At 42.5% G+C, this 11,486-nt stretch overlaps 1 protein-coding gene across 1 annotated transcript; it reads left to right on the top strand.

Annotated features, from left to right (window-relative positions):
* Window positions 1-4,003: 4,003 nt before the first annotated feature.
* Window positions 4,004-10,676, top strand: LOC307078423 (flavin-containing monooxygenase 5-like). The gene is given in 11 exon segments (XM_079740215.1): window positions 4,004-4,135; window positions 4,453-4,594; window positions 4,596-4,617; window positions 4,868-5,056; window positions 6,560-6,725; window positions 7,280-7,422; window positions 7,594-7,790; window positions 9,176-9,323; window positions 9,432-9,639; window positions 9,737-9,809; window positions 9,886-10,676. Coding segments are annotated over 10 exon segments (1,680 nt in total). The 5' UTR covers window positions 4,004-4,135; window positions 4,453-4,487; the 3' UTR covers window positions 10,313-10,676.
* The last annotated feature ends 810 nt before the right edge of the window (window positions 10,677-11,486 follow it).

Raw genomic sequence — 11,486 nt, 5'->3', positions numbered from 1 at the left:
GCGCTGGTATGCGCATTGCGCGTTGGTCTGTGAGACTCTTGTGCTTCACGTACGACGTGGAGTACCATCCTGGCTCACAAAATCAAGTTGCTGATTGTTTTTCCCGTCTACCCCTCCCAGCAGAAGAGGATACAGAGCCAGTAACAGAGCCAGAGCTCGTTGCTCTGCTGGACACACAACTCAAAGCTTCTCTCAGTGAACAAGTTTACGGATGCATGTGAGGCGTGCCCTGAGCTCACAGCCCTTAGAACGCAGATACATAGGGGCTGGCCTAAGACAGCAAAGGTGCTACCAGATGAGCTCAAAATATATTTCGGATTGAGAGTTCAAGAGTTGAACTCTCAATCCAAGATATGATTATCTACAGGGGCTCTCCCCGACAACTTGTGCCAGTGGCCTTAAGGACGCAGCTGGTGAACTTGGCACATGAGGCACATCAGGGGATCGTCCGCACTAAACAAATGCTGCGGGACTTATAATGGTGGCCTGGTATAGACATGTCTGTGCAGGAGGCTATCCGTGCATGTGGACCATGCATCCTGAATGACAAAAGACACATGCAGTGCCAAGACACATGCCGCTCCTCTCCAGCCAATCCCACTACCTGATGCCCCATGGCAGAAAGTGGGCATGGACATTGTGGGACCGTTTGAGTCAGCCAGATGGGACTGACGCTTTGCAGCGACATTGATTGACTACTACACAAAGTGGCCGGAGGTCGCTTTCACTGCTACCATCACAACGGCAGCAATCACCTCCTTTCTGTCTACCGTGTTTGCCTGGTTTGGAAACCCTACAGAACTAGTGAGTGACAATGGAACTCAGTTCACTTCCAGTGAGTTTGCTGAGTACCTTGAAGCGAGAGACATCAAACACAGGAAAGTGTCGCTCTACTATCCACAAGCAAACGGAGCTGTAGAGCGCTCGAACCGCGTTCTAAAAGAGACATTGCTTTCTCCCGAACAAGAGAAAAGACCATGGAAGCCGTTCGTACAGGACTTTTTGCTCACTTACCGTGCTACTCTACATGGCACCACAGGAGTGTCACCACGTGAGCTCATGTGCAACCGACCAATGCGTACCAAAGTAGACATTGGCCCTGCTCGCAAACCTGATCCACTGCCAGAGGAACAACTACGCAGTCGGGTCGCTGCCAAACAGCAGGCATCGAAAACATACACTGATGTGAAAAGGGGAGCATGTGTGCCAAAGATAAAAGAGGGAAGTTCCGAGTGAAGAAGGGACTGTCTAAGTTTCAGAGAGCTACCAGAGTGATGCGCAAAGCTGGTTCTAGTGCCTTCGTACTGGAGGATGGGCGCACATGGAATGCTACCCACCTATCTCTGGTCCCTGAGAGTGAAGTAGACAGGGATTCAGACTCAGAACCAGTGGCCCCTGATCCTGTCCCGGAGTCGGCCCAGCAACCTAAGCCGCCCCAACAAGCTGTTGACCCTGGGGTCATTAACAGACCTGTGAGAGGGAGAAAGGAGCCTGCTTGGCTTCAGGAGTTTGAACACTAATTGTTCTGATGGACTGTGAGGTAAAAGAACAGAATGAGTTAAAATGTAAAAAAAAAAAAAATACTGCTGTGAAAACGTGGAAAAATACTGTTGCTTACTGAAAAAAATACTGTTGTTGACTACTGAATGTGGAATAGATACTGTTTATGATGGACACTATTCGATTGAGACAAGGCTGTTGTGATTTACATACCTGAAAATGTCATGTTAAGTTTACATTATATACGGGTTTCAAGAGTTTACCTGCTCCATTTTATATGCAAAGGGCAAAGTGAGATGACAGTAAAGCTGCTGGTTATATTTTAGCAACATTTTCTATGGTGAAGTTTTGTGTTGATGCTGATAAGATGGCACTTGAGTTATTGCACTACTGATGAGTTATTATACTATTAGTTTTAATATTAATATAGATATCTATATATTATATTATTTAGATATAGGGCTCCAGGACTCCCACTGTATGGAGCCAGTATCCTGCCATAATTCAAACCTGAAAAAAAAAGTTTCGAGGGCTTGTAAATCTGGGTTTGCAAATTCAACACCTTGTAAAAAAGGTTTTGCAACACTGAAAAAAGACAGCCTGAATTTTTAAAAAAAAAAACATCAGCAAACATGATTTTGTGTTCTATTTTATCTTCTTCATCATTTTCACCAACACATTTTCAAAGTTTCAAAAATGTCACCAGCGCATTTGCAGAGTTTCAAATCTGGCACTGTTCTAACAGTGTATTTCATTGTTTCCCGGTTTTGAAACCTTGTAAATGGGATTCTGCAAACAGGTGTTCATACATTGAGAAATAAGTTTTGAAAGGTTGAATATTTATTTTTAAAAACTTGTAAAGGTGTAAATTTACACCATTGCAATGTATTTAGCACTGACTTTTCAGAGATTTAACCACACAGGCGCAAGCTTTGAGTCACGTGATTATTGGCAGTGTTCTGTCGCGCATTGGTTTTGAAACTCCCTGACAGTCAATGGTCTGAAATCGTTGATCTGCAAAAAGGAAAAAAAAACGTTCCTGAGGGCGGGATCATTTGGCTCTAAACCTATTGGTTGCTCTCTGCTGACGTACATTCCAATCACGTGTGCCGTTGACCGGGCTGTGCGTGATTGACAGTGCTCTGCCGATGACAAGAATAACAAGCGACCTGCGTGGTTGATTTTGTTTTCCATTTTATGGAACCATGGCTGGGTACGGGAACCGTAAAGGGACACCGGGGAAAATAAATAAAAAAATAACGTTTCTCGTGAGCACGAGAAAGTAACTGGTGAGCACGAGAAAGTATCTCATGAGCACGGGGAACTATCGTGCGCATATCACTGGCAGTGTGTGTGTGTGTGTGTGTGGGGTGGACGAGCGAGCGATAGCGTGCGTGTCAGTTTAGTGAAGTAATGAACGAGTCCGGTTGTGTGGAAGAATCAAGTACCCAGCCTGTCAAGAATCGGTGGCCGCTTCATTCCAACCATATTCCGACCTATAAGCAGACCCACTTTCTCGTGCTCACGAGAAAGTGGGTCGGTTACACATGCACACACAGCCGTGATCACCGGCGTTATACATTATCCCTTACATATTTACTTGAGCATCTTTTATTTATTTTTTAGAGACCCCCACAGAGATGGAATCATAACTCGAACCATGTTGGTAACTGCTCGGTAATTCACCTCCATTTTGGGGCAGAACACCAGCAGCCAGCAGCAGTGAGACACAGGGCAAAGATATCTGCCTCAGTGAGAACGCTATAATCCTAGAAAAACAAGAGCATGCAGAGGTCTTGAGGCACCGCTTAGAAAAGTACTGTAGGCCATGCCAAAGAAACGTTTGTAGTGCCTAGTTTACATAAGGTTGAGTACTGATGTTCAAACGACAGACCTGTTTATCTCCTGTAAAATCTCACTTGCAAGTTAGCGGCTGTCGCCCTCCTCAACTTCTGGACTGGTGAATGAGGTCACATGACCCAAGTCCCCTGCCTAAAATGTCATGGAGTGGTGGATGACATGGCATTGAGGTACAATAACATGAATTATTTAGGGGAAAAAAAAACTACAATTATATTTATATATATTACCACAATTAAAGGTAACTCTCGTAGTCGTGCGGTGTAAGGGGCGCAAGAGTTGTGTCACTACTACGGTGGAAAAGTGGCAACTGTCACTTTTCCACGACAATGGGCCCGTCTCGTCCTTCCCATTCTGCTCGCCACAAAATGTTAACAATATCTAGCAATTCTGCTCTGCCAAACGTTTCATCATTCCACTGTCAGGCTTTACAAGGACAAATGCAATCCAACCCTGTTTATACATTGACAATGCTGTAGTCGCAAATGAAACCACAGTAGTTTGATGTATGATAACATAACATATTGCCCCGTGGCTGCGCGTGTTTGTTAACAGGATACCCACCCCTACCAATGAAATTTCTGCCAAGCTCAGCTTTTCTTTTTTTGGTCTGAAACTTCTGATAGAAAAGCAAAGAATTTTCCTTTGGTCCATTTTGACCCAACCCCTAAGTGGGCGGCGACAAAACACGACTTATTTGCTCTGGTAGTTTTATGCACCCCAGTGACCACAACTCATCAAAACAAAAGGAGCTGTTTTCATGCCATCGCAATAGGTAGGCGGTATTACTTTATAAGTTTACAATAGCTGTGTGCCAAGTGAACGCGGCAAGCATATTGTCAGTAACGTGTTTATTCGTATTCGATGTGTGCACCGTGAAACAGCGACTTTTCTGTAGGCTTAAGTGGTATAGGTAAATTTATTTTTATTTTTATCATGCAATCTTGCTAGATTAAAAACTTGTCGCTGAATTAGCGTGGCGAAAATTATAAACATATTCACGGAACATTGTAGTGTTCTCATTAAATAAGCATGCATTGCATTCAATTCATTTATTGACACGGTTTTCTATTTCTTAATTTGGCTCTTGAGTAAAAGTTTGGGGGAACAATATTGATCAACCTACCATGGCTCGCCGTGTGGCCGTGATTGGAGCAGGGAGCTCGGGCCTTGTCTGCATCAAGACCTGCATTGACGAGGGCCTGGAGGTCGTCTGTTTTGAGAGCAGCGATGACAGGTGGTCTGTGGAGATTTAAGGTACAGCATACTCTCGAGCTCCTTACATGTCCTCTACGGTCGCATTTACCTCTAGAGAATAATTATTAGAATAGAATATGAATAACTACAAAAAAATACTGAAAAAAATAGGAGTATTAGAAATGTAGTCCATTCAACTTAAGTGATGATGATGATGATGATGATGCAGATTATTCCGATGGTGGTGGTGAGTCTGATGGTGGGAGTGAGACTTATGGTGGTGTGTTGGTGGTCATGATGATGTCCACAGGAGAACCCAGAGCCAAATAGAGCCAGTATCTACCAATCGGTCATCATCAATACCTCCAAGGAGAAGATGTGCTACAGTGATTTCCCTATCCCTGCTGAATTCCCCAACTACATGCACAACTCCCGCATCATGGAGTACTTCAGGATGTATGCCGAACACTTCCAGCTCACCAACCACATATGCTTCAAGGTGAGGAAGATTCAGCAAGTTTCATGCTTGCACATATTCGATTAAGTGTTTCTAAGGGATGACCGCAATGAGAGAAGAAATGAGAGTTTCGCAAAGACGGAGTCATTGCGAAACCGCATCGAGCTGTAGAAACGCTTTAGTAAATATTCAAGGCACTGGTTCTCCACAGAAAAAAGTGCTATATACAAACATTCAGTCATGAGGAGATTCAACCTTTTAAATTGAGCAGAAATACTTTTTAATGTACACTTAGTAATTCAATTTATCAAGGGGCTTTATTTAAAGCTACAAAAATAATACAAATAAAATACTAAATAAAAAATGCAACGCAACTCGGACGTCCCCCAGCTGGTGGGGGGCTAATGACGTCATAATTTGCGTTTCAGGCGTCCACCCGAATCCTAACACGAAACCGCATAGGTCCGGATAGATTTGAAACCACCTCCGAGGGTGGTTTCAGAAATGTGCGGTTTGGGGCTCCGGATTCGCCGGCTCCGTCTGGACGGTCGGCCGAACCGCACAAGATTTATGCGGTTTCACCAAAAAATTGGCTCCGTTTGGACGGGGCCTAAGTGTATAAGAACTCCTGACTTTAGCCACTCAGTGGACTTCTCCTTGTGAACCTTTAGAGAGACGCAGGGCGAACTCCCATCTGAGGCCTCAGATTATTGGATTGTTTGCCTGTTTTATTGTTTGTTGATGCATGTTGTGATGTATCTTTGTTCGTACAATTATTACAAATATATATGACCAGCAATTGCCTGCAAGTATTGTTTGATTTTTGCATCTAAATATCTCATCTGTCTTAGACACAATATCTGATAGAAGAATTGCCACGACAGCGCTCAACCTCTAGTTGTAATTAAACCCATAGCAATAATGTGGAAACCCCAGTCGATAATTTAACAAATTTCTGAGCACACAATATAATAACATTTTGCCTATAATTTTACATCGTATAACATTCATTCACCACAATTTACTCTTAAAAGCAGTGCCAACATTTAAATATTTTTTAACCATTCAGCGAACAAAAGGCAACAGGCTGATTATCATTTAGGGGGCCACTCAATGACATGCAGAAGCATCATCAACATGCCCACTGAAGTGGTGTGAGAAATACCAATTTTCTTCTACATTCACATAAGGTAATTAACATTTCCCATGGAGAAAATAGTACTACCTCAGGGGTAGTATTATTCAGGAGATTTTCAGGGTACAAATGTCAGGGGTCTATGTCTGCGTTCGCGCGAGCTGTGTGTGTGTGTGTGTGTGTGTGTGTGTGTGTGTGTGTGTGTGTGTGTGCGTGTGTGTGTGTGTGTGTGTGTGTGTGTGTGTGTGTGTGTGTGTGTGTGTGTGTGTGTGTGTGTGTGTGAGCTGCAGGCTGCTTGGCACATGCGCACATGATTAACTGGTGCGACAGGCCTGCTATTACAGTAATAAGATGACAACGTGCGTTTTACCCTCTCTGTCTCTCTCTCTCTCTCTGTCTGTGGTTCTCAGACTACAGTGCTTAAGGTGACGCAGAGACCTGACTTCTCCCATTCTGGTCAGTGGGACGTGGAGACGGAGAACAGCGAAGGGAAGCAGCAGAAGCACATCTTTGATGCAGTGATGATCTGTATTGGACACCACTGTCACCCAAACATGCCCCTGCACGACTTTACAGGTATCGCCTCCCCATTCATTACAACACTGTTCAACACCACTCCCTTAACACTGCCCAAATCAGGATAGACGGTGCCTGGCTTCAATAACCAAATTGTGCAAGTATGCATTAAATATGCAACTTGTATAAAGTGAGGCATATTATGTGTGACTGCATTTTGTTTTTTGTATGCAGTATATTCAACGTTTTCGAACTATATCGAAGAGTACATAGTCCACTATATGATATAATCCCAACAAATATTCATTCAATACAGTCATAGTTGTTGGGTGTGCCTTAGTTTCCAGCATTTAATCAGAGCACAATTTAAGAGACAATTTAATCTGTTTTCAATATAATATTCAATATTATATTATTATAAGCAGATAGTCATTCAGCAGACACCTTTATCCAAAGCATATCACATACAGTGAATTTAGTTTTTTCACATGCATGTCATATAAGATAATATAGGGATTAGGAATCTTGCCAACTAGTAGGCCTAGATTACAGAAAACAAGCCAGTTTTGTCTTTGATTTCTGCGTCCTTAAAGTATGAAATATTATACTCCTAGGAATTGAAACGTTTAAGGGAGTGTACTTCCACAGTCGCGACTACAAGACCCCTGAGCAGTGGAGGAACAAGAAGGTGGTAGTGATTGGAATAGGAAACTCGGGAGGAGACATTGCTGTGGAACTCAGCAGGGTCACCAAGCAGGTTCATCACACGTGTCCTTTATAGACCCATAAATGCGAACTAAAACCTAGAATGGAATATCTAATTGTGTTACCTATTTTCGCTGAATCACATTGGAATCTTTTATTCTTAATCATCGTCATCCATTTGAATGTTTAATGTATCTCTTAACCTGTTGACCTGTCTCTTCAGGTTTACCTGAGCACTCGGAGGGGTGCTTGGATCCGAAACCGAGTTGGAGACAATGGCTGGCCCGGGGATATGACTGTCAGCAGGGCTTTGAATTGTTTTAGATCACTCCTCCCATTTAATCTCGTCTGCAACATGGTAGAGAGAAGCCTCAATCAACGGTTCAACCATAGGCTGTACAATCTAAAGCCAGAACACAGGTAGTCAGTACATGATGTTGTCTGCCCGAGTCATGTTTTAACAGTCTTGTGTCAACTGTTTTTCTTCATGTATCCAAAGTCGTACTTTGGATACATGAAGGATTTGGCTGGTTTGCTAAGACCCCAGGTTCATGGCTGACATTGTCTATATTGACAGATGAATCAGCCATGACTTAAATTGAACCCACCCTCTCTTGCAGTCTAAAAATGCTCCAAGATTGGGCAGTTAGTGAGCCATTGACATCCTTTTTATTCCAACGTGTGTTTAGCATCTCCCATAGCTGGATCTTGATTTTGTCCAGCACGATTTAGCACATACCCTAGAAATCTACCGAGCCCTGGCTCGGTAGATTTCTCAAATTATAAGTAATAAGAATCAATCCGGTATTTACACGCACTGCGCATGCTCATGGACTTGGAGACTGAGAGGCTTCTACATACATTCATACAACCGGGACCTATGCCCTTCCTTTTTTATTAAGAAGTCAATGCTTTTGCAGCATTCCATCAATTGCCCCCTCCTACACTGACCCTTGCAACTAATTGAAATGTTGCTCTAGTCTACACTCATCATTTTGAAATATCACATCACCTCAAACGAAGCTAACATCTTTCGCTCAGAATTCCAACTGCGTGCCTCAGTCTCCAGTCTGCGAGCATGTGGCATCTAAGCATCTTATCTTCTTTTTTTCATTTGTGGGCAATATTGGAGAAAATTAACTAGTTAGGGCAGATTGTATGCATTCACTTGTGTTGGATAAAACAAACGTGAATATATTGGAGCTTAAAAGAAAATAGAATGGAATAGAATAGATGTCAATTGCTTGGGACCTCAGTGGTGGAACGAGCTCCCTACCGATGTCAGGATCGCAGAGTCGCTCACCAGCTTCCGCAAAAGACTCAAAACTCACCTGTTCAGAGTTCACCTCGACTGCATAGAAACCAATGCACAGCCACCATTGAATGTTGTACGTCCTGGCACTTGTACATTGCACTTATTCAAGGTACTTAATTGTGTAGCATCTACAGTAGCTCCTATCATTGCTTTACACGGGGAATGGGTTAGCCTAGTGATTGTAATACTTGCACTTGGTTCTATGAACATCTTTACTGTACCGACAGCGATATATTGTTTCACTTCTTATGACAAATGTACTTATTGTAACAAATGCACTTATTGTAAGTCGCTTTGGATAAAAGTGTCTGCTAAATGCCCTAAATGTAAATGTAAATGTAAATGCTTCCCAATTTCGGAATGCCATACACCACGAGAGGAGATCAATTAAACTAAAATCTTCATTGACATTGATAATGCCAACAATTAACCAGTTGGCTTAGCAAACCTGCCAAATCCCTTTACTAAAGCATCCACACTCAAATGGCAGGTTGTTTAGTCAGCATCCCACCATCAGCGATGATCTTCCCAACCGCATCCTGTCCGGAACCGTTCAGGTGAAACCCAACATCCGCAGATTCCAAGGATCCAGTGTGGAGTTTTATGATGGCAGTTTAGTAGAGAATATTGACCTGGTGGTAGGTATGAATACAATCACACACAGTACCTCAAACACACACACACAGTGCTATTTCCCAATTCCGTATTCTTTATCATATTATCAATGTGATACCCTTGTGTTGCAGGTATTTGCCACTGGGTACAGCTTTTCATTTCCTTTTCTCGCCTCCAATGTGCTGCCAGTCTCTGGGAACAAGGCCTCACTTTATAAGTACGTGTTCCCTCCGGATTTGGAGAGGAACACACTGGCCGTCATTGGACTTGTGCAGCCGCTGGGAGCCATCATGCCCATCTCTGAGATCCAGGCCCGGTGGGCCACCCGTGTCTTCAAAGGTGACACGTGCTCTATTTGTCTAAGCATCTCAAGTCACCCTGTTCTCCACCTACAATGGAAACCACTCAAACTCAACGATATTCTTTTTCCACACAGGATGTGTCAAGTGTCCTTCGGTCGCCGCCATGCTGAAAGAGGTTGAGTGCAAGCAGGAGACCATGGCTAGAAGGTATTGCGATGAGTTAAGTCTTCCAATGGTGCTTGTTCGGTTAAACATGTGGTTTTAACACACGTTTCTGTCCCAGGTACGTATCCAGTCCAAGGCACACCATCCAGGTTGACTTTGTCGACTACATGGATGAGGTAGCAGACCAGCTTGGGGTGCGACCCAGTATTCTCAGGCTGTTTCTGACAGACCCCAGAGTGGCACTCAGTGTACTGTTCGGCCCCTCCACCCCTTACCAATACCGTCTGAGAGGTCCAGGAAAGTGGGCCGGGGCTCGTCAGGCTATTCTGACACAGTGGGACAGGGTGATCCAACCCATGATGACCAATGGATGTAATCACCCTGAGCCCAAGCGCTCTGTCCTAGTGCCCTTGGTTCTTCTGGCTGCTGCGCTGGGTGTGGCTTCCTATTATAACAGGAACAGCCTCCCCTCCATACTTCAGGACCCATCTGCATTTCTGGATAAGGGCTTTGTACCTTCATGGGGAGCTAGAAATAGTGTTTAAAGACAATGTGCTATGCTCCTCCTAAAATTTAGGGCTGATGTAATTTTGGTGCTTCAGGGTTTGATTCGGAGTAATGCTTCAGTCGATTGAGTCAAGATAAATAATCCATATTCAAATATTAAGAGGTAGTTTATCTATCTTAAGAGGTGATAAGATATATACATGTAGCAATAACGTATGAAGATATGACATGCGTATTGTATGCACTTGACATGATCAAGAAAATACCCAAAAAACTTAACAAATCATCCTGACACAACGGAATAGATGATGTAAGGTTTGGATTTTTCTAACGTTAAATGATGAAATATGCTGTAAATATGGTTAGAATAGGTACTTTAATCAATGAAATATACGGTTCAAAAATGTGTACATATCAATTGAAAGGATTAACTCTAAATAATCTCATTGTAATCATTGTTTTGCCTAGACTTGATAGGACCGATCACTGGAGTCCCTCAGTCAGCTCATTAATAATTTAAACATTTTTGTAAGATGTATGTAGCTACATGATGTAGATATTATGTAAGAGTATACAGTTGTTCCTTGTGTTAAAACATACTGCATTGAGATAAACTCATCCTATTCACTCTATTTATAACATGATGCTATTAAATCAATCGTTGAATATAACGTGTGGTGGTTTATTGTCAATTATAAACATATTAATATGGGCTATTTGAACTGAGGCCCCTAACACTTCCTTGCCAATTGATTTAAATTGTAGCAGGAGTTGAGAACTTCACTCACTTAATAAACTGATTCTATCAACAAACTACAACTACAAACACATCAACGTACACACAATATATGAAGGATAAATTATGACTATGGTCGGAATAAGATAACACGTTTATGACACTAATAGAAATCTGCCAATTGTTTATGTAGTATGAGTAAGGCATGGTCAACCATTGCAAGTCAGGTGTAATTGCTGTAAGGCAGATGTGGTAGAATAACTTTATTGTATTTAAGATCTCATGAATTTTATTAGCATTTAAACCAAGCCAACAAGACCAACAATCACTGCATTGTATCCAAAACATGTTATTTACTGGTATTCCTTTTGATTTGAGTGTAATACCTAATTTATTACTTTCTTTTAACAATGGTTTGAATTGACCAGGTTTAAGGAAGGTATCCCAAACATCAATAAATACATTAAAACTTGGAT

This window comes from Pollachius pollachius (assembly GCF_949987615.1).
Source record: "Pollachius pollachius genome assembly, chromosome: 7".
Lineage (NCBI taxonomy): Eukaryota > Metazoa > Chordata > Actinopteri > Gadiformes > Gadidae > Pollachius > Pollachius pollachius.
The sequence above is the reverse complement of the archived record's forward strand: the minus strand, read 5'-3'. Positions and strand labels throughout refer to the sequence as shown.